The following is a 24,250-nucleotide window of genomic DNA, read 5'->3' as shown; positions in this document are numbered from 1 at the left end:
CGCGAGATAGGCACAGAAATTGAGTGTTTACACGCTTTTATAATGATTTGAGAATATTCATGTCTGTTGAATCTAATAAGGAAAAAATGGGGGGGGGGGGCACATACACTTTTCTAGTACTCAATCTTCACTGCATTTTTCAAAGTATCGATTCTATACATTCCTTCCCCCCACCCCCCTCCCTCCCTTTCTCTCCCTCTGTCCCCCGTGCTCACCCACTCACTGAGCTGTGACTCCCACTCCTCATCTCACTCACCCTCAGCTCCTCACTCACTGCTGATCACCTCCTTCCTCCTGAACTATCTGCCCACAAGACACAACCCTCCCTCGGCTGTCCAGTGACCTCACTGGCTCCTCCTCATCTCCCTGACCTTTCAGTGTGGACAGCGTGGGGCTCGGACCTCAGACCTCTCTTTCCACCATGCTCACTGATCTCATCCAGTCTCATGGCATTCAGTGGGATTATTTTCTTAATTTCCAGAATGTTCATTGCTAATGTGTAGAGATAAAATCGAATTTTGTACATTGATCTTGGTCCTACAAACATGCTGAACCCATGTATTAGTTCTAACAGTTTTTTAGTAGGATTCCTTAGGATTTTCTATATATAAAATTGTTATCTGCAAAGAGAGATCGGTTTACTTCTTCCTTTTTCATCTGGATGCTCTTCACTCCTTTTCTGGCCTCACTGCCTTGGCTAGGACCCCCTGGTGCGATGCGAGAAGGAAGAGGCAAGCGTGGACACCCCTGTCTGACGCCTGATCTTAGCGGAAAAGCAGTCAGTCTTCACCATTAAGAAGGATATGAACTGCGGATGCTCTTCACCATGCTGAGGAAGTTCCCTTTCATTCCTAGTTTGTTGGATATTCTCTCCTTAGCCTTATCTGTCTCCGTCTGTGGTGATTCTCCCAATACCTGAGGGCAGAGTCTTTACGTCTCTCCCACACTTTACACACGCCCAATCTATCAGCAAATCCTGCCATTATTTCCCCTTCAAAATATATCCAGAATCCAACCTCCCTTGTCAGCTTCACTAGTAACCTCTGATCCAAGTCCTCACCATCTCCTGTCTGAAGTAGCCTCCTAACCGGCGGCCCTGCTTCCTTCCTTTCCCTACTGACTATTCCCAGTATGACTATCAGAGTGGTACTGAAATGGAAGTCAACTTGTGGTTATTACTGTCAAAAAAAACCCAGTGGTGTTCTATACCTCAGAGTGAAACCTTACTCCTACCCCACATCTCCTCAGACTCGCTCACTCCCTTCTCCCTCCAGTTACTCCGGCCTCCAGGCTGCTCTTCAAACTCAAGTGTCTGCACTGACTGTTCCCTCTCTGAAACTCTTCTTGCAGCTGTCACATGACTCCCGTCACTTCCTCGAGGTCTCAGATCAAATGTCACATCAGAGAGGCCTGCCTGAGCCAACGTACAAAAGAGCAACCCTCCCTTCCCCCTACCCTCACCCCGACTGGGCTTCACTGTTGTCCACACACACGAAGGCACACCTGCCGTGTCCATGTTCACATGTGTATGTACTCACTGTCTATCTCCCTTCATCCCAGGCTGAAGCACAGCTCCACAATGACAAGAAGTGCGTCTGCTTTGTTTGCTGAAATAGTCAGGCACAGAGAACAGTGCCCAGCATGCAGAGGCACTGAATAAGTACTTGTGGAATGAATAAATAAATGGGTGAACGAAGGAATGATTCCCTTTACTCTATTTCTTTGCTTATTTTTATATCACCTTATATTGTATATATTTTATAAACTATCTACCAAAGTATAAATTGGAGTATAAATCAGTAAAATAATTACTTGAAAGAGAAATAAATCTAAAGAGATTGCCTTTCCTATTATTAACTAGCTATCACATCAACTAATAACCAAAACTATCCCAGGTTTGAAACCAGAAACCAGGCAAAAACAGCTGCGAATGACAACCATTTAGCTTGGCACCTACTTTCTGAAATAGTGATCAAGGGACTCTATCCTGCTCTGCCCTCTCTTTTGTCTGCCCCCAAAACACTAAGAATCCACCCTTACCCCGGTGAGCAAGGAAGGGTGTGGGCTCAGACCTTTTCATGTTTCTTGACCCTGGCTGGTTTTTTAAACTTTTTAAAATAATTCTATATCAAATTCTAAATCTTCAGTTTGAGAGATACGATGTTGGTCTCCGAAAATGCAGCTGCTGTCTTAGAATTTTCATGCAATAAAGAAAGGACATGATGCTCCAACCAAGCTTCCCTCCCCAAAGAACTGTCCTCCAAAACAATGAATAGATAATTGGTCAGAGAATTTAAATGGGCACTCCCCACCATAAGCCAAGGTCGCACCAGTGAGACACTGCTAGGCATCAACATAGCCAATAGGTTGACAAAAGAAATAGACACAGAGAAAAGGACAAATCCACACACCCAATACACCCAACATATCACTGAGCTGCCAAAGAAATTTTCCCCCCTTTGTTTAAAAACAATTCACATCTATACTCAGAATCATAAAAATAAATTAAAGAAGAAAGACTGGCATAAATCTTAGTCATACAATTAAAATTAACCATGTTTATCAATATAAGCATCCACCCCATGCATTATTCAAGACCTCCTGCTAGGGGGAAAAAAAAACAGCAAAAGAGAGAATCACTTTAATACAATAGCAAAAACTCAACAGGTTAAAAAAAATCTCAATTAATATTTGTTTCCAAAGAGAAAGTCAAGGTGAATAAACCAGAGAAGGAAGCTCCTGCTGATTCTTTAAGTTCCCAGAGGACTCCTTCCGAAAAACAGCATTATGACACGCACCCCCCCAAATGTACACACCCCTTTTTTTCATGTAGATAGAAGAGGCAGTGTACAGCAAGGTAAGCTGTTTTCAAAATACTGACTTTCAACAGGGAATTTTTCAAAGTATTGGAAGTGGCGAAAAAACCTGCCTGCACCACTGTGTCCAACATCTGGCGAATGGTGTTCCTCTCAACAGCCAGAATCCAGCAGTGTCTGACATTAGCATCCTGCCTCCCACCTCCCTCTCCCAGCACAGCCTGACCTTTTTTGAACTTAAGAAAAAGTTCCCAACCTTTCTAATATGAAGAATTTCTTAATGCCAACATTTTACCACCACCACCCCTACCAACATAACAGCGATTGTACTCTGATTTTATTCTTTGAGAAAGCACTGTCAGAGAGAGAGAGGGAGGGAGGGAGGGTGGGAGGAAGGAAGGGAGGAAGGGAGGAAAGGAGGAAGGGAGGAAGGGAGGAAGGAAGAAACTTGGAAAGCAGAAGAGGTGGACAGCATGCCCTCTCATGTCAGATGGAGAAATGGCTTCCCCAGAGTTATCTAGGGTCAGGACCCAGAGGCCAAATCCAGCCCACAGACTATTTCTGCACTGCCAAGGAGAAAGGGGAGAAGCCCACAAAGCCTGACACATTTAGTTTCTATCTGTAAACGAAAAGAGAAAGGTTTGCCGGCCCCGCTCTAGTGGAAAGAACTTAGTTCATCTCACTGTTTACTACTGATTAAAGGGCCCAGACTTAATGAAGTTACTTAACGTGTAGATTTTTGTCTGGTAAAGATACAAAAAAATTTCTCTAGTGGAACATATAACCTCAAGGATTTATAGTCCTGGTAGACAATAATTTTACATCTAACTCTGCAATCAAATTATCTTTAGATATCTTAGCTTTGCAGATGCTTTTTACTGAGTAATCATATCTAACTGTTTCCCGCATTTATTAATGAGTAAAAGAAAATTTGGTATGTGTTCAATTCACAGGTACCTGAGAGTCATGACTTGACCTTTGTGAAAATAACAGTTCAACAACACATGATGAACAAAAGCAACTCTAGATTCAGGAGTGCAATTAAATTAATTCATATTTTACAAACCATTGATTTGAAAAGCAGCATTATCTCGTAAAGGTTAGACACATTAATTGAAGAACTCAGAATACAGAAACATCAAGAGATTCCTTCACATAAGCACCAAGACTCCAGGGGCTCTGCGCTCTGCAGCCTCTGTGAGAACCCACACCGAGTTTTCCAACCGAATCTTCCTAACTCGAATAATTTGTATCATTACCCATCCCTGCCTCCTCTGTACAACAAAGGAGAAAACATCATCCCCAGTTGGCTAACATTTGACTCATAAACACCCTATATCTACAAATAATTTCTATCCCCAACAGCTTGATTAGAAAACATCTGAGTTCCCCAAAAGAGAACAAGGAGGATTTAGGTAAATCAAAGAGCTTACAGCAGCTGATGACAGGACAGACTTCTAAAGGGTCGATAAATGACCTCCCCAACCCCAGCAGCCTCAAAATTACTGCTCCCCCTTGACTTCCTTTGTCGCACTGCCTAAGACTCCAAACAGCAAGCACTTCCCTCCAAGATTAATTGTTCTCAGTCAGTCACACTTTGGTGTAAATTAGTTTATTCCACAGAGTGGCTTCCTCTCACCTTCCAATAGCACCACTGGGGGGTGGGAGGGGCGGGAATTACAAACAGGTGTGGAATAGGATGAGCATTAGAGCCAGATGCATTAAGTAAGTGCATGGTGCTTGACTGTTAGCTCTCCCATGGCTGCACCTCCTGCTCTCCAGACCCTTCAGGTGTGTTCCTCAGGGACTGGACAAGCTGGGAGCCCCACCGTTATGTAAACGACATGGCTTTGGCTCCCCTGCCTGGAAAATCTCAGCTGAGAGGAAGATGTCTGAACCATTGCAGCGATGAGGCCGAAGGAGCCAGCGCAGGTTTTGAGTGATCACAGCCTAATCACATTGTGATGACATTGGCAGTCAGTTCTTTTTCAAAACACATAATACGTTCATTAAGTGCAACACAGAAACACAAATGGTTTTGCAAATGGCAGAAGCCCAGACAGGTCAGACTGAAAGCCCGATTTTCCACTTTTTTTAAGTTTTAAAAACACAACAGAGAGTTAGGTACTCGCCCTAAAATGATGACAAAAAGAGCCTTCTGTAAAATAGCCTCCTGCCTCCATTCCAATACAGAAAATCTGAAATAAGATGACAATAGTGGGTAAAGGAGAAAGTGCACAGACTCAAAATCAGACAGACCTGATTTCCAGGCAGGTCCCAACACTAGGAGTCACTTAGCTTGCGGGAGCCGTCAGCTGAAGACCTTGCTGCACGCGCTCAAAGGCCAGCTACTATCTCGCCCAGTGTTAACATCACTAACCCTTTCAAGCAAATTAGGTAAGACTTAAATAAAAGAATTTCATGTAATGGCATGACTTCCTCATGCAAAAAAGGTGGCAACAGTGATTTTTAATTAACATATTCCCTAAAGAAAGAACTTGATACAAACACGTTATTTCATCCCCGTCCTTGTAAGAATCACTTTTTTCCTATTCAAACACCATGTTTGTCATTATTCTCAGTGCTAACCTGGTGTGGTTTTGTCCCAGTAGCTACTCTCCTCCTTTTTAAGGCAATAATAACCTAACCTTGCTTTTAAGGTGTATTTCTCTCATTTAAATGGAATTAGAACCCTTGGGGGGCCTGCGGAAACACAGATGGCTGGGCGGCCCCCGGAGGTCTGGATCCAGCTGGCCTCGATGGGGCCCAAGAATTTGAATTTCTAACAGTCAGAAGTGATGCTGATCCTGCTGGTCCACGACCCACACTTGAACAGAGCTTGAAGGGGCCAACCCTTCCCTTCCCAGCTCACAAGCCAGGAAGGAAACGTCTCCACCCCCAGGCTCCAGGTATGGGGCACGTTACCAGGGAGGGGCGGACACCTGTGTGAGTCTCAGAGTCTCAGGACCTTTGCTGAGGGGCCCTGGGCAGACACAGCTGTAGACGCACTGGCAGCCACGCTGCGGTCATGGGGAGAGTGTCTGAGACCGGAACCCACCCCGAGGAAGCAGAGCCTAGAGGCACAATCACATAGAAGGGTTTCAGTCCCGGAGTCAAGGGCAGACCTGAGTCCTGTCATCTGGGACCTTCCAGCTTCTACGTCGCAATCCTTCCCTTTCTGCTTAGGCCACTGTCGCTCTTCCCTCCGCCACCTGCTACAGAACCCTGAAAACTGAGGCTGTTGGTCGGATTTGGTTTCTTTGTCTGTCTGTTTTGCCTCTCCATTTTGCTCCTAAATACCGGTTACCCTTACCTTTAAATTGTCTTCAATATGCCCCATGTTAAATATCTCAACCAGCCCTGGCTGGTTTGGCTCAAAGGTTAGAGCCTCGGCCCCCGGACCGATGAGTCGTAGGTTCAGTTCCAGTCAAGGGCACGTACTTCGGTTGTGGTTCATCCCCGGCCCTGGTCGAGTGTGGGGGAGGCAGCCAGTCGATGTGTCTCTCTCACATCACTGTTTCTTTCTGTCTCTCTGTCTCTCTCTCCCTCCCACTCTGCCTGATGATAAATAGAAAAGTATCCTCAGGTGAGGAATAAAAATATATATATATATCTCAACCAATTCACCAACCAACAAAAAATTAAAAAGCTGTGTCTTGGGAACATAAACAACCTACCTACACAGACTATACATCTCACCAAGTTAACATATCAGTTTAATGTAATTCTAATCAAATCCCTGTAGAATGGCCGATTTTAAGATCAGAACCTTTTTAAAATTCACAATTAACAATTTAGAAAATATAATGGGGTTCAAAGTGCTATTCATAAGTAACACACAACATGGAATTCTGATGGGATGTTTATAAAGAAAACCCCAGGGGCTGGAGAAGGGAAACATGAATCTAAGGAGAAGCATAACATGTTTCTGGCCAGAAAAACTCAACTATTGTAGAGGGGCCAGGTATTCCCAAACTAACATATAATACACGAAACTCTCATACAAATCAATAAAAAACAACTGAAAACCTTAATAAAAATGAGAAAATGGGCCAAAGGAAATGAAGAAGCGATTAACATAAGAAAAAAACAAGTAGGCAATAAAAATATAAAAAATTATGAAGAGTGCTCAGACCGATGGGGAATAGGAGAGCCGCCAGTGTGCGTTTCTGGGGGGTAAGCTAATAATCCGCGTTAAAAACCTCAAAAACTGTGGTTTTGGCTGAAACACTTCACTCTAGAAACATACCCTAAGGACATAATCAAATGAGGGCCCAAGGATGTTCACTACAGCATTATTTTTAATAGAGAAGAAAGAGAGGGAAGAAAGTTAAATGTGAGCAAATGTTTATTACCTGGATAGGGACTGAAAGAGGCATTTGCTATACTTCTGTGAACAAAATTCATCCCTTAAGAAAAATTTAAAAAATCACTGCCGTCATCTTCAGAATATACAAATAACCCTGTTATTTAAAACTCTTTCTGCATCTTTTATTTAAATAATAACTAGGTGGCCTAAAATCAGGTATATAAATTAGATACATATAATCTATACAATGAAATGCTATTAATATATGTTCAATGATCTAGACTTACATTTATGGACACCCACAGTTAGGGGGAAAGCAGGTTATAATATAACATGTATAGAATAGAATTTGTATTTTTTATAAATGTACATATTTATACTCATTTTTATGTATTTGCACAGGAAGGTCTAAAGAATATACAGAAAATGGTAACAGTGGTTATGACTGGGTTGTAGGGTTGTTGAGTCATTTTTACTTTCCTCTTTTCAGATATCTGCATTTTTTCAAGTTGCTAAAATTATTAGATATCCTTTTAATTATAAGAAAAAAAAAACAATACAAATGATACATTTTTTAAAGAAAAAAGAGAGAAGTGATGGACATGAGTTCAGGTGCTACTGTAACAAAGCACAAGAAACATCTCTTCCCTTCCGGTGACGTGTGCAGTGTGACAGACAGGATTCCTCCACGTGGCACGAGGTGGGGGAAGCAAGAAAAGTGATCCCTGTGACCACTACCTCCGGGCATTCACTTAATTCTTCATTCGATCGTTTATTTGTTGATCACCTCCCGGGGGCCAGACACAGTGCTAGAAAGGCTACTTTAAAAACATCCGGGAAGGGGGTGGGAGGTTAGTGAAGGGTAAGAGGGGCCAGATATATGGTGATGGAAGATGGGTGGTGGGCACACAGTGCAATATACAGATCATGTATCATAGAAATGTACATTTGAAACATATATGATCATATTAGCCAATGTCACCCCAATAAATTTAATACAAAAATTTAAAAATAATAAATGAAAAGATAAAGATGTGTTTAGAGGTCAAATGCATTTGTTGAGTTAGGGTAGTTTATGTTTGTCAGTTTTTCATAATTAAAATGTTCACCTACTACTGCTCTTAGATTCTGCACACCCAGTACGTGACTTCTCACAGTACATCACTGACTCTTTCCCCACCCCACCCACAGGTGCACTAAACTTGGCGGCAATGAGGCGTCAGGCCACAGAGGTTGGCCCATAGTGCCTTTAGACTAAAGGGTGCTTGACATCCTATTCAAAGGCACAACTCAAAAACCAGCAGTGCCAGGAATGTCTGCAGATCACTCTGAGTTCAGCAGGCCCAAAGAGAGGATGGGACTGTTCAGATCATTAGCAACCATCTTTGAGAGGCTGGTTGGGGTCCCTCCAGGCTCCATCAGAGGCAGAAAACCGTGATCAAACTCTCCCTCCACCTGCAGCCAAATATCTTGGCAGCTTTACAATGGCCCCACCTGGTGGTTTGTTCCCTCTGTGAGGACTCACCGAAGTCCATTTCAGAGTCAAGGAAGCAGTGAACGGACGGACATGCAACACCTAATGCGTCCTGCTCGGAGTTGCTAACTTGTCTGTTACAGATTGTAACACTTTAGGGAACCACTAATTTCTAAGAAAGTGAAACGATATCTTTTACATGAAATATGGAAGTTGGGAAAACTCTACTTCATCCTTTCCTTACCTAGACGGGATAAAAAAGTTCTAGTGAAGAAATTCCCATTTTATATAAACTAAGAAGAAAGTTTCCCTCCCACCCTTTCTCTCTTGAGCTGGATCAATACGTACATGTTAGGTCTGGTGAGACCGTTAATAAGCAGAGCTAGAGCTACACGGCAGTAGGAGCAATGCTAGTGTAAATTAAATTAAATCCAGTTCTTCCCTACTTGGTACCAGACACTATGAGCTTTATAAAAAGTAAAATGGCCTCTGTCCTCCACAGCTTCCAGTCCAAGAGCAGGCACAGATATTGATAAATAACTTTACTGCAGGATGAACCTGCTACCTCTAACCACAGAGGCACAGACACAGCGGCTCCGGGCGCAGGCTCTGAAGGCAGGCTGCCCGGGTTCTACTCATCACCGGCTACGTGACCTGGGAAATTAACCTTCTTTCCCTCAGTTTCTTCATCTGAAAACTCTGCCTTGTAGGACTGTTGTGAGGACGAGGGTGGCACAGATGGAAGCGCTGTTAATGTTGGTATAATTATTACGAGCATGAGGTAAGGATAAACTGACTGACAAGGACCGGGAAATCCATCCAGAGAAATGGAATCTGTGGCCAAGCTTTGTCTGTTTGTTTGTTTTTTATCCTCACCCGAGGACATTTTTCAATATTTTGTTCAGATAGAGTGGGAGGAAGAGAGAGACAGAGAGAAACATCGACGTGAAAGGGACACATCGAGTGGTTGCCACCCACACGACCCTACCAGGGCTGGAGACAAACTGCAACCAAGGTACATGTCCTTATTGGGAACCGAACCCGGGTCTCTCCGGACCTCAGGCCGACGCTCTAACCACTGAGACAAACCGGCCAGGGCAGTGTGGTCAAGCTTTGGACCACAGCAAGGATTTCCGTGTGCAGCGAAGGGACAGGAGAGGGGTTCAGGATTAACCTGAGCAAAGGCCTGGAGGCAGCAAGAAGAGGGCCAATGGCAGCAGAGTGGGCCGGTGCTGTGGCTGCAGTCCCAGGCATCTGAACGTGGGTGGGGTGGGGCGGGCAGAACAAATGACATGGGAGACAAGGTGGGCTGACAAGGAGGTGATGATTACCAGGCTAGAGAGCCTGAACGTTATTCTGTGGACAACGACAGTCCAAGAAGCAGAGTATCACATGAAAAAGAACATGGATTCTGGGTTTGAATCTTGGCTCCATCTCTTAAGAGCTGGGTGACCTCAGGCATGGCACCTAATCTTTCTGTGCCTCTGTATTCTCCCCTGTAAAATGAGCATGTTGGGGATTAAATGACTGTATACATGCCAAGTGTTTAGAACGGTGCCTGGCACGCAGTGACATACGTAAGTGTTCTCTTAAAAGGTAGGACTTGGCTTATGGCACCTCTTCCTGCCATCGTGACAGCCCTTCAGAAAATTATCAGCAAGGACAAGGTCAAGGGTGTAAGACTGCTTTCCAACTGTTCAAAAATACCACATAAAAATAAATGTTCTCACCATGGCGGGTTCTGCTCAGTAGTTAGAGCATCAGCCCATGCACTGAAGGATCTCAGGGTTGATTCCCGGCCCTGTTTGGGGCACGCTCAGGAGGCAACAAATTGGTATGTCTCTCTCACATCAATGTTTCACTCTCTCTCTCCCCCTTCTTCCTCTCTCCCCTCCTCCTTCCCTTCTACTCCCCCTAAAAAATCAATGGAGAAAACATCCTCAGGTGAGGAGTAACAAAAAGAAAAAAGAAAAGAAATGTTCTTTTTTAGACAAAACACTTCCATGGTACATGAAAACAATTTATCTCACAGGACAAAGTGGAAGCTGGCATTAAACTTAAGCACACACAATACTAGGCAACATATTCTGAGTCTGCCTAAGACTTTATCAGATCACTGGCCATGCAAAGTGGCAAAATGCACCATTCATGAGATGGGATCTGTGCTCACTTCTGAATGATGGCAAAAGTGTTAATGAGTAGTGGGGGGAAAGGCATGAGCTGAATGTACAGTCACAATTGCTCAGACATCCCTCAGGCAAAGAACTTACTTCCAGATCCATCCTTGACTCTAGGTCCTTCAGGCTTGGCCTCAGAAATAATGTTTGCATTGGCATTATTCTCCATCTCGATCACAAAGTCACTGTCCTCTTCAAACTCAGGGTGGCTAAAGATCCAATCCAGGGCTCTTTCCAGGTTACTATTCTAATGAAATAAAACATTTTTATAATGTATGCTGTCCTCAGGCCCCCTTACATCCTGACTGTTTGAACCAGGATGTCAAGCAGCTAGGGCAGGAGGCCTGAATTCATTCGTCCTATGTGTCTTCTGAGTAAGAAGCCCTGACTCTGCATATAAAATGCACTTGGCATTCTGCAAGTCTCCCAGCCGAGGTACGGAACCAGAGTCACTGGCAGACAGTCCTGAGCAGCAGGTCAGCATTCCAAAGCCCATATCGGTCTTTGCTCAGCATTTCTGTAGACTGATGCTGATAATGACGGGGTGCAGAATGCCAGAAAGTAGGGCATTTGTTTGGGTGCAGCCCTTCCTAAGGCCACAATAATTGCACATACTACATTCGCTACCAACTGTATTTTCTGCAGGTAACCATGCCAGGAAGAAGGGTGCCAATGTAGTAGTATATTAATGCCTCCTCTCCCCAAATGTTGGCCCAATGGCTGAACTGCAGCAGAGACAAAATTAATGCCTTGACTAATGATGACAACACTGGTTATTTAAAGTTGAATTGTTTTCCAGGCCAGTTTGACTCAGCGGTAAGAGCGTTGGCCCGCGGACCAGAGACTTGGGTTCAGTTCCCGCTAAAGCTGAATTGTTTTAAACTGACCTCCATGCAGTTCAAACCAATTGACCAGAAAAACATGTTCCTCTCTCCCTGTTTGTTGTATCACTGGAGGGGTAAAGAGTTTATTTAGACATAGTCGGAATCTCCAATGAAAGAGTCAAGCAAGTAAAATAAGTAAGACATAAGCAGGTACCCCGAGTGAAACAAATGCTAGTTGAGATACTTCAGTCGAGAACTGTGGGGACCTGAGCAATGCACCCCAGCAGGCAGCCAATCAGGACAGGCGAGAAGGAATCAGCAGCAGACAACCACTCAAAACAGTGTGGCAAGGAAGGATAGATTTAAAAAACAAAACAAAAATAGGGACTTTCCCTCAACACTGAACAGAGATCTGCACTGTAAAAGGAAGACGTCTATCTATTCTCTAGCTTCACGGTGCTCTCTCCTGACAGTATTGGGAAGTGCGTGAACACCGGAAGAAACCTCTCTCTCTGCAGAAACAGAAGCAGATAATTCCAGTCTTCTCTGTGAGGACTTGGTCTTGGTATCAGAAAAGCATGATTTTCCTAAAGAACTGCCTTACTGAACACAGAAGCTCACGACCCTCTCTGCTCCAAGGCCACAGCGAACTCCAGGTCAGATCCCTGGGCCTCTTTTAATGAACATTAAGACGATATGGAGTGTCTTTCAGTTGGGTCATCTTGCCTCAGCTGTATGATCTCCCTATTTTTTTTTCTTATCTCCCTAATTTTAAACTCTCTGTATGATTCCCTCACTCATTTATTTGAGCTTTATAAATACTGCATGCAAATAAATCTCTGTGGTCCATGGGAGGGAACAGAGTGAGACTACCATGACCCAGAGTGATCAAAGGACACTGGAAAGTCTCAGACGCCACTGATGACATACAAACCACTTTAGTAAGAGAAGGGTATCCAACAGTCTCTCGTTCTTACCGTTGCTCGTAGCGCCTGAATAGCCTGATTTCGATGGAATCCCATGGAGGTAATGATAGACACAATCTCCTCTGGGGGCTGGTTATCCAACCCAGTAGCACCAAAAACAGAGGCTCCAGCGGAAGCTGCTCCTCCATAACCAGGTATGGTCAACGGTTCCGCAAAATCTGGGGAAGATAATCACACTCAGACCTTTTTCTTTCTTGGGTCTTAAAATAAACAACATTTTAAAACCAAGAAGGAACAACACCTACAGAGTTACAATAATCAAGACAGTCAGTACTGGCATAAAGATAAACATATAGATCAATCAAATAGAATTGAGTAAAATAATAAGCCCCTGTATATATCCACGGTCAAATGATTTTCAACAAGGCTGCCAAGAGCCCTGGCCAGTTTGGCTCAGCGGTTAGAGCGTCGGCCTGCGGTCCGGAGAGACCCGGGTTCGGTTCCCACTAAGGGCACGTACCTCGGTTGCAGTTTGTCCCCAGCCCTGGTTGGTCGTGCGGGTGGCAGCCACTTGATGTGTTCCTTCACGTCGATGTTTCTCTCTCTCTCCCTCCCACTCTATCTGTACAAAAAATGGAAAAATATCCTCGGGTGAGGATTAAAAAAAAAAAACAACAAGGCTGCCAAGACCACTGCATGGGGAGAGGGCAATCTCCTCAACCAAAGCTGCTCAGACCATTTTAGATTCGCACGGAGAAGACTGAACGCAAACCTCTCCCTCACACCATAAATAGAAGTTAACTCACAATAGACCATCGACCTAAATGTAAGAGCTAAAACTATAAAACTCTAATAAGAAAACATATGAGTAAATCTTTGTGACCTTGGGGTAGGCAATGGTTTCTTAGATACAACACCAAAAGTACAAGTGACAAAAGAAAAAGAAAGGGATAAATTCCACTTCATCAAAATTAAAACTTTTGTTTCTAAAGATGCCATCAAGAAAGTGAGAAGACAACTCACAGAATGGGAGAAAATATTTCCAAATCATATATCTAAGGTACTTGTATACAGCATACAAAAAGGACTCTGAACTCAACAATAAAAAGACAAATAACCTTGCCCAGCCGGTGTGGCTCAGTGGTTGAGCGTCGACCCATGCACCAGGAGGTCAGAGCACATGTCCAGGTTGTGGGCCAAATCCCCAGTGGGGGACATGCAGGAGGTGGCTAATCGATGTTCTCTCTCATCGATGTTTCTTTCTTTTTTTTAAATTTTATTTTTGTTACAGATGTTTCTCCTTTTATACCCCATTGACACCCTCCTCCCCATCCCCCTGCCCCGTCTCTCATCGATGTTTCTATCTCTCTCTCCCTCTCCCTTCCTCTCTCTCTAAAATCAATAAAGAACAAAAAATTCTTTTTTTATCCTCACCAGAGGACATTTTTGCATTTATCTTCAGATAGAGCTGGAGGGAGAGAAGGGGGAAGAGAGAGAGAAAAACATCTACATGAGAGAGACACACTGAGTGGTTGCCACCCACAGGACCCAACCGGGGCCAGGGACAAACTGCAACCAAGGTACATGCCCTTAGCGGGAACCGAACCCGGGACTCTTCAGTCCACAGGTCGACGCTCTAACTGCTGAGCCAAATCGGCCAGGGCAAGAAAAAAACAATTTTTTAAGACAAATAACTTCATTAAAAATGGGCAAAGGATTTGAACAGACATTTCTCCAAAGATATATAAATGACCAACAATATGAAAAGATGCTCTACATCTTAATCATGAGGGAAGTGCAAATCAAAACCACAATGCGACACCACTCTGCATCCACTGGAATGGCTATAATGAAAACAATAATGACAAGGTTGGTGAGGATACGGAGAAACTGAAACCCCCCAACATTGCTGGTAGAATGGTCCAGCCACTGCTGGAAACAATTTGGCAGTTCCCCAACAGGTAAGCACAGAGTTGCGTATGACACAGCAACTCCCCGCAAGAGAAATGAAAACACGTCCACACAAAAATGTGCACACGAAATACAGCTACATTATTCATAATAGCCAAAACGTGGAAACAACCTGAGTGGCCATCAACTGACAAGAGGATACATAAAATGCAGTTTGTCCATACAGCAAAATATTATTCATTTGTAGGAAGGAATGAAGTACTGGCATATGCTACGACACAGATGAACCTTGGAAGCATTTTGCTATGTGGGAGCAACCAGACACGAAGATCCCACGTTGTATGGCTCCATTTGTGTGAAATGTCCGAAGCAGGCACGCCCGTCGGGCCGGAAAGCAGAATGGTGGCTGCCAGGGCTCGGAGCGCGGGCATGGAAGGTGGCTGCTGATGTGTACAGGATTTCTTTTCAGGGGACAGTCGTTAGACAGTGGTGATAGTTGTACAGCTCTGTAAGTTTACCAAAAACCACTGAAATGTACACTTTCAGTAGTAATTTTTTTTTTTTTTATCCTCACCTGAGGACATTTTTCCATTTTTTGTTCATATAGAGTGGGAGGGAGAAAGAGGGAGAGAGAGAGAGAGAGAGAGAGAAACATCGACGTGAAAGGGACACATCGAGCCCTGGCCAGTTTGGCTCAGCGGTTAAGAGCGTCGGCCTGCGGTCCGGAGAGACCCGGGTTCGGTTCCCGCTAAGGGCATGTACCTCGGTTGCAGTTTGTCCCCGGCCCTGGTTGGTCGTGCGGGTGGCAGCCACTCGATGTGTCCCTTCACATCGATGTTTCTCTCTCTCTCTCCCTCCCACACTCTATCTGAACAAAAAATGGAAAAATATCCTTGAGTGAGGATAAAAAAATTTTAAAAGTTAAAAAAAAAGAAAGAACGGGACACATCAAGTGGCTGCCACCTGCATGACCAACCAGGGCCGGGGACAAACTGCAACCGAGGTACATGCCCTTAGCGGGAACCGAACCAGGGTGTCTCTGGACCGCAGGCTGACGCTCTAACCGCTGAGCCAAACCGGCCAGGGCTGAAATGTACACTTTCAATGGGTGAATTATCTTAATAAAGTAGAGAAAACTAAAAGCTACCTAGACAGACCCCGTGTCTTCACACACGTGTTTCCATTTCAAGTCCGCATCCTCTCCTAGCTAGAAGTATTTCCCACATCTTTCCAGGGGTCTTCTTGCCACTTTAAAGGCTGAATTATATCTGGCCCTGGCCAGTTTGGCTCAGCGGTTGGAGCGTCGGCCTGCGGTCCGGAGAGACCCGGGTTTGGTTCCCGCTAAGGGCGCGTACTTCGGTTGCAGTTTGTCCCCGGGCCTGGTCGGTCGTGCGGGTGGCGGCCACTCGATGTGTCCCTTCACATCGATGTTTCTCTCTCTCTCCCTTCCTCTCTCTCCCTCCCACTCTATCTGTGCAAAAAATGGAAAAATATCCTCGGGTGAGGATAAAAAAATTAAAATAAAATAAAATAAAGGCTGAATTATATCTGAACCAAGCTTTAATTACCAAAAAAAAAAAAAAAAGGAAAGACAAACACTGTGACTTTGCTCCACAGGCAAAGGTAGTCCCTTCTGCCCACCCATCCACCCCCACACACTGCAGCAGACTGTGAGCTAAAAAGTCATTTTTGGGACAGATCCAGAGGACATGGAAGAACCAAGCTTCGTTAACAACACCGAGGACTGCATCAGACTACAAAGCCATTCCATTTTCTGACCACCCACCTGGCTCTTCCATGTGAACAATGATCCAGTTGAAGGCCACCTCGGCTCCCATGTTTCCAGTGAAGTACACCGCCTTCCGACACGCTTCCAGAGGGAAACCCATCTCGGCCAGCTGCATCACTGACGACTCATCGACGTCCGATGCTACAGGGCGCATAGGACATCCTGGTGTAAAAGGTAAACTCCCTCCGGTCTTAGCTTCTCCTCACCCCTTTATCCACATGCTATCCAAAGAAAGTGCTGTTTTGCTAGGTCTACTTTGTTTTGTTTTAAGCCATCCAAACATTAAGCTATTTGAGTTGAACTGACCTAAACCTTTGCCCGCAGTAGGAACCATGATAATCACCTGCACAATGCAAGCACTGAAAAAGAATTCTCTAATTTCATGTGGGTGATTTAGTGTATTCCCAGAACCATTTCAGCCTCCCAGATCACACTGAAGACCTCTACAGCAGCCTCACCTATGACTGGAATTGGAAGAGAAAAGCATTATCTACAGGTCAAAAGGCCTGTTCCTTAAATCTCACAGGAAGTTATAGCAGGCCCTTAGGTACATCGCAATCAAAGGAAGTAATCAACTCTGGGAAACGGAGAGCCCAGAAGTGAACAAGAGTTCGTCTCCAGAAAGGCTCTGTAGACAAAAATGTTCAGAGTATTTAGTGTTAAACGCTCCCACTTTCTCCTAATTAATATCTAGTCACTATAAATAGAGTATTTTTTAATGATCTTTTTAGACAACCAAGAGTATCAGCTCCCACAGGACTAAAGGAAATAAAAGGCTACAAAATTAACACACAATCCAGTGAAACAAATAACCTTGAGAGCATTAATTAATACTACCATATCCTGCCAGATGTGTGTCCAGCGTCAGGAGTGTAAAAAAATGACTGGCCACTGTGCTATCACTGCAACAAGAGGGGTCCTCACGTGGCCAGAGAGGAAAGAAATGGCATCGTCAGCCCCCACTCATGCCTGAGGAAACCAGGGCTCAGAGAGGTTAAGTAAAGTATTCAAGGTCACACAGTCATAAATGGAAGAGCCCAACTTCCAAACCAGGGCTGGTGGGCTCTCACGCTAATGGTCACTGTCCTGAGCTCCAGGGCCACTGACTCACCATGTCACTGGTTTGCTACCTCAACTTGCAGACAGAGAATCATTCCACTGAGGAAAAGCTGCATACACCCACGTACAGAAAAACACTCCTTTACTGAACCCCCACAGATAAATGTGTCAGACGCTAACAATTGTAGGACACTAGGAAAAATTTCAAAGATACATACGGTCTATCAGTTGGTTCATCAGGCGATCTGGAAATTAAGGAAGAGGGAATAAAATAAGATCAAACTATGGCAAAGTGTTTTAGAGAAAGAAAAAGAATCCGTGCAGGGCACTCCCTAACTCCATCACCCCTCAGGTCCCCACACTGGTGTCAACCCATCATACAGACCACCCCAACCTGCCCCACATAAAGTCATTACAGTAAGGAGGGAAAATACCAGGTTTCCGGCATTTAGAGCAGATAAAACATGATGCTCTGATGATCATCCTACTGAACTAAATCAGTTCTCTCCCTGTATTTCTAAAAACTGCATGATGACAAGCCAAGGATTCTATTGTGAACCTCAGAGAAAGCAGGAGCCATGCTCATGTTGTCCTTCTGTGATACTCAGACTGATCTCTTCTTCCTTGAATTCCTTTAAAGAATCACCTGTACCCATAGCCCAGAATGCTCCATGAGCGGGGCTCTCTGTACTCTGTGCGTTAACATTTGACTTAGCGTTAGAGATCTATGGAACAAAGATGCCTGTCAGGAGTCCTGTGCTGCTATTCTTGGATTCACCTTTCCCTCCTGTGCACTCAAACTAGGTCGTCAATAATATTCCCTGCTCAACTGCTGAAAGACCGTTGGTAGAGGGGCCCAGAGTGCTCTGTCACAGAGGTATTTCAGTCAATTAACTCTTTAGGTAGGTGAACCATAAACAAGTGAGCAAAGTCAGAGTGAAACTGATTTAATCAGAATAAATGAGCTAATATTAGACCATGACTTTTCAGCACTGTCCCTGGTACCACAAGGTGAGGCAACTATTTTTTGCATGTCCTTTTCCCTTCAAAAGTTAAGCATTGCGCACAATCACCAATTCAGCATTCACAGAGCGAAAGAGAAACCACTCCCTTGCTCTGAAGCAGTGATGAAGCCGGGGCAAGATTTTTAAACCAACACACACTGTTCAATTTCCCCTTTTGGTTGTCCAAAGGTACTCCCCAGAATGACACAGCTTCCCTAGACTAGGAGCCTACTGAATACACTTTCTTTTTCCACTACAGGTCCATCTGGGGAAGTGGAAAGAGGAAGAAGACAAAGCCAGAGGCAACATAACCTAAAAACTTTCTGGAGATTGGATGGCCTCTGTTGCCAGTGATTTCCACAGGTCCCTTTCGAGTACTCGTGATGGGTCTGTGCCTCTTCCCATGCCTACTAAAAGTTCACGGTTGCAGCCAGGCCTCACTTCTGTGTCTGTGGTGTGTTACAACAGAGGAGGCAGCCAAGGGACACCAGGGCGGTGGGAGGACTATTCCAGCAGAGGAGGGGGCTGGGGAGAAGTAGAGGTCCTCCTGGAAGATGATACCTTTTGAGTCATCAGGAATGACAATGGGGGGGCTGATGTCTGGAAGTTCCTCTTCTCCTGGCTGTAACCCCCTGGCTCGGAGATGGTTGATATCAAGTAGGTCTGGCATATCAATAGAAACATCTGCAAAATGACAGAGATCACATTCACTGAATTCTCTGCAATCCCACAGTCAGCTCCTAAAATCAGCACCGCTGACTCTACATGCATGTGTCTAGGCAGAGCGCTAAGGGGGGCTTTTCAGTTTCCTGGAGTAATCACTGGACCAGTAGACTCGTTAAGGCTGACTGGATTTTGATGGAGACCCAGGGGAAAGTACAGAGGGTGGCGGGATTTCACACTGATCAAGAGCACATGGGGTAAGCCACAGGTCGCAAACTGGCGGCCCACAGACCATTTGTAGCCCATGCACTTTCTATGTGATGTTTTAAAAATGTTAGCAACAGATTCCAATTTTTAAATCAGAAGATTTTAATTTAGAAACCCAGATTTCCAGCTTATTTTGGAAAACAAAGCTGCAGCACATTCTCATATGGATACCCTCTGTGACAGTCTGTCTGTCATAGACCTCATCGTACCCTATTGCCCCCACGACCCTTAGCATCATATTTGTGCAATTCTGATTCTTATAGTAGAAAAATGTTTTCTAATCCGTGTCTTTATCCAAAGTGGAACAGCCAAGAAAGACCAAGATAGCTAGCTACGTGCCTCTTAGACCAGCCCATTTCCTTAATTGACGTCATCACCCTGCCTGCACCAGGCATTTGAATTTGTAACCCCTAGTGTGTGCCTCTTCTCAGCTCATGATGAGTAATGTGATTTAACTAAGGTAATAAACAAAGTATGAAGTTTTAAAGAACTTAGTTGAATCTCAAGTCTTGGGGCACATTTTTTTTTTAACTTCTCAGCTCAGTTGTTCTTATGTCGACTTACATACAAAATTTATCAGTCTAATATCTTGTTGCGATTTAGTTGTATATATTCATATATAATAATAAATGGGTTCAAAGGTTGGTGTAGGGTATATGTCTTAGGCTAGCAAACAGAACCTAAAACTAGTATCCCTAAAACCAATTACGATGCCAGGTGTAACAATCCTACTTTAAAACAATAACCTAAAGAAAAAGCTTAGTTAAAAAAAAAAAATTTAATCTCAGAGGACAGCAATAATAAACATAATGTCTGACCTACAAAATCAATACAATTGTTCCTCAACAGAAAAATTCAGGTTCATTAAAAGAAAGCTTTGGGATGCCTTTAAATTCAGCAAGTCTATGAAATCTCATCTGAATTTTTGTTCCTTTATAGGAATTCCAAGGACAAAGAAAAGTAAGAAAACTATTTCCAAAGCAGTTCAAAGCCTTTAGAAGAAGCTGGTTTTTTCCTAGGTACTTCTCAGGTCCACGGGGGAAAAGCTAAGTGGTGAGCATCCTGCCCTCTGCCCTGCCCCCGGCCCACAAAATCATTCCACCAGGAAGAGTCAAGACCTGCCAGAAAATCAGTCACAGCCTGGCATAATGTCAAACAAGTGCTGTATAAACTGTTAGGGCTGTAGGGTTCTGGGAAATCACTCCAACCACTTTTCCTTTCGTTTTACCCATCCCCTTCAAATGAGCAGATGAGTGCTTAATTAAAGCCTGAGTAGTTGTTTTTTTTAAGTGCTCAAAAACATAAAAGCTTTAAAAGACTGGCAAACAGTCTGAGTTACTTGCTTGAAAGACCACAGAGGGTAAAACTAGACATCCTTCTATACCACTGAGGATAGCCTAATAACATCATTGGTATTAGATTATGATGGTAGAAAAAAAAGTTCTTATGCACTGTCTGGAAAATTAACCTCTAACAATGGTCAAGGGCCTTTAGAATTAGCAAAAAGAAAGTTCAATTAAGCCAAAAACACATCCCTGTTTAATGCAACTGACTATACTCATTTTATTATTAATAAGATTTGTATGATTTAAGAGGATATCTTAGCTTGCTTCAGAAGCACAGGAGAGATGCTAAGAGAAAAGAGTATTTTCAAAAACTAGCCTTGCACCTCCAAGTGTGGCCTTTGGACCAGCAGAATCATCATTGCCTGGGAGCTTGTTAGAAATAAAGAATCCCATGTGAAAGACTCTTCTTTTAAAAGAAGGAAAAAAAGCACAAAAGGAACACAGTTAAAAGAATAAAATGGCAATAAGTGTGTACCTATCAATAATCACTTTAAATGTAAGTGGTTTAAATGTTCCAATCAAAAGACATAGGGTAGCTGAGTGGATGAGAAAACAAGACCCATATATGGGGTGGCTCGGTTTATTGAGCACCTTCCCATGCACTGAAAGGTCACTGGTTTGATTCCAGGTCAGGGCACATGTAGGGATTGTGCAGGAGGCAGCCAACTGATGTTTCTCTCTCATTGATGTTTCTCTCTCTGATGTTTCTCTCTCCCTCTTCCTTTCTCTCTCTCTGAAAAAAAAAAAAAAGCTGGGGCAGTAATACTTATATCTGACAAAATAGACTTTAAACCAAAGGCTATAGTAAGAGATAAAAAAGGACACCACATAATGATAAAGAAAGACAGCAATCCAACAAGAGGACATAATTCTTGTAAACATTTATATACCCAACATAGGAGCACCTAAATATGTAATCCAAATCTTGATGGACATAAAGGGAGAGAGTGACAGTAATAAAGCCATAGTAGGGGATTTTAACACCCCACTGACATTAATGGATAGATCTTCTAGATAGAAAATCAGCAAAGCAACAGCAGCCTTGAATGACACACTATTTCAGATGGATTTAATTGATATCTTCAGAGCATTTCACCCCAAAGCATCAGAATATATATTCTTTTCAAGTGTACATGGAGCATTTTCCAGGATAGACCACATGGTAGGACACAAAACAAGTTTCAAGAAATTTAAGAACATTGGATTCATATCCAGTATCTTCTCTGACCACATGGTATGAACTAGAAATCAATCACAAGAGAAAAACTGAAAAACACACAATGACATGGAAGCTAAGTAACATGTTACTAAACAATAAGTGGGTTAACAATAAGATCAGGGGACAAATCAAAAGATATCTTAAAACAAATGAAAATGAGAACACAACAATCTAAAATCTATAGGAGACAGTGAAAGCAATCCTAAGAGGGAAATCCATAGCATTACAGGCCTATTTGAAGAAACAAGAAAAATCTCAAATGAACAATCTAACTTTACACTTAAAGAAACTAGAAAAACAACAAGTGAAGCCCAAAGTGAGTAGATGAAAGGAAATAATAATGATCAAAGCAGAAATAGACCTAATAGAATCTTAAAAAAAAAAACACAAAACAAAAGATCAACGATACTAAGAGCTGGTCCTTTGAAAAGATAAACAAGATTGACAAATCTTTAACCAGACTCATCAAGAAATAAAGAAAGAGGGACCAAATAAATAAAATCAGAAATAAAAGAAGAAAAGTAACAACTGACTCCACTGAAATACAAAGGGTTTTAAGAAAATATTATGAACAGCTATATGCCAACAAATTGGACAAAACATAGCCAATAAGATCTCAGACATTTCTTTGTAGCAAAATTTTTTCTAATATATCTCCTTGGGCAAGAGAAACAAAAGAAAAAATGATCAAATGGGCCTACCTCAAACAAAAATGTTTTTGCACAGCAACGAAAATCATCAACAAAATGAAAAGACAACTGAATGACAACTGAATGAAAGAACATATTTGCCAATGATACTTATTAACCCCTGATAAAGGGTTAATAGTCAAAATTTATAAAGAACTTATACAACTCAACACCAAAAAAACAAACAATCTAATTAAAAAATGGTCAAAGGACCTGAAAAGACACTTCTCCAAAGAGGACATACAGATGGCCAATCGACATATGAAAAGATGCTTAATGTCACTAATCATCAGAAAAATACAAATTAAAACCACAATGAAATATCACCTGTCAGAATGGCTAACATCAATAAATCAACAAACAACAGGTGTTGGTGAGGATGTGAAGAAAGGGAACCCTCATGCACTCTTGGTGACAATGCAGATTGGTTCAGCCACTGTGGAAAACAGTATGGAGTTACCTCAAAAAATTAAAAATGGAACTGCCTTATGACCCAGCAATTCCACTTCTGGGAATATATTTGAAGAAACCCAAAACACTAATTAGAAAGAATATATGCACCCCCACGTTCACTGCAGCATGATTTACAATAGCCAAGATTTGGAAGCAGAACAAGTGTCCATCAGTAGATGAGTGGATAAAAAAGCCATGGTACATTTACACAGTGGAACACTACTTGGCCATTAAAAAAAAATCTTACCTTTTTCGACAGCATGAATGAACCTGAAGAGTATTATGCTAAGTGAAATAAGCCGGTCAGAGAAAGACAAGTACCATATGATTTCACTCATATGTGGAATCTAAGGAACAAAATAAACTAGCAAACAAAATAAAAACAGGCTCCTAGATACCAGGAACAGACTGACAGCTGTCAGAGGGGAGGGGAATGGAAGTGGGGTGAAACAAGTAAAGGGATTAAACAAAAAAACGAAAAAAAACCCATGGACACAGACAATAGTATGGTGATTAGCAGAGGGAAAAGGGGGGGGGGGGGCAGAAGAGGGTAAAGGGGAGATAAATGGTGATAGAAGGAGACCTGACTTGGGGTGCTGAACACACAATACATCACAGAGATGATATAATATAGAATTATACACCTGAAACCTGTATAATTATACTAACCAATATCACCCCCGTAAATGCAATGAAAATTAATAAATAAATAAAAGTAAAAATACAAACTATTCAATGATTTAAAAAAAAAAAAAAGAATCCCAAGTTCCACCTCAGGCTTGCTGAATCAGCATCTGCACTTTATCAAGAGTCCCAGGTAATCTGTACACACCGTAAGGTTTGGGAAGCATTGTCTATTTGATAATGTGGGGGTCTTTTTTTCACTCCTAGAACCCACTCACTCCAGACCCCATTATTAGAGGGGTGGCTTAGCATGTGATAATTTTATCATCAGTGTTTATCATATACTCTGATTCAAAAGAGGTGGAAATAACAGAAAAAGAATGAAATGGAACTTTCCGGCAGCCAACCACTCATGGCTCTTTCACATGCCACGGTTTTTAAATGGCTAATTTAATGTTTTAAGCAAAAGCATGCAAAAGATACCTACCAAATTTTTTGGGAACCCAGTCAAGACCAAAAGTGAACTTCTTTATCTGCACTACCAAGTATTCAGGGAATGAGGCAAAGCGAGATGTTCTGGGAAACACAAGGGGATTATATCAATGAAACAAGGCAGCAAGAATTGTGAGCACAGTTCATGAAGCATCACCTTGGTCTGAGGCCTACCTGCAGTTCCAGGGACCGAACGGAGGAACAGCAA

General features: G+C 42.9%; 1 protein-coding gene across 1 annotated transcript in view; it reads right to left on the bottom strand.

The window, feature by feature from the left end:
* USP13 (ubiquitin specific peptidase 13) overlaps window positions 1–24,250 on the bottom strand; it is a 107,159-nt gene that overhangs the window by 3,138 nt on the left and 79,771 nt on the right. The window contains exons 14-19 of the mRNA XM_036243704.1: window positions 24,038–24,126; window positions 18,851–18,973; window positions 17,504–17,530; window positions 16,224–16,367; window positions 12,578–12,744; window positions 10,870–11,023 (exon numbers count right to left, since the gene is read on the bottom strand). Coding sequence (XP_036099597.1) covers window positions 10,870–11,023; window positions 12,578–12,744; window positions 16,224–16,367; window positions 17,504–17,530; window positions 18,851–18,973; window positions 24,038–24,126 — 704 coding nt within the window. The remainder of the gene's footprint in view (window positions 1–10,869; window positions 11,024–12,577; window positions 12,745–16,223; window positions 16,368–17,503; window positions 17,531–18,850; window positions 18,974–24,037; window positions 24,127–24,250) is intronic.

This window comes from Molossus molossus, unplaced genomic scaffold (assembly GCF_014108415.1).
Source record: "Molossus molossus isolate mMolMol1 unplaced genomic scaffold, mMolMol1.p scaffold_m16_p_5, whole genome shotgun sequence".
NCBI classification, from domain to species: Eukaryota; Metazoa; Chordata; class Mammalia; order Chiroptera; family Molossidae; genus Molossus; species Molossus molossus.
Note: the sequence above shows the minus strand (reverse complement) of the source record. Positions and strands in the feature narration are given on the sequence as shown.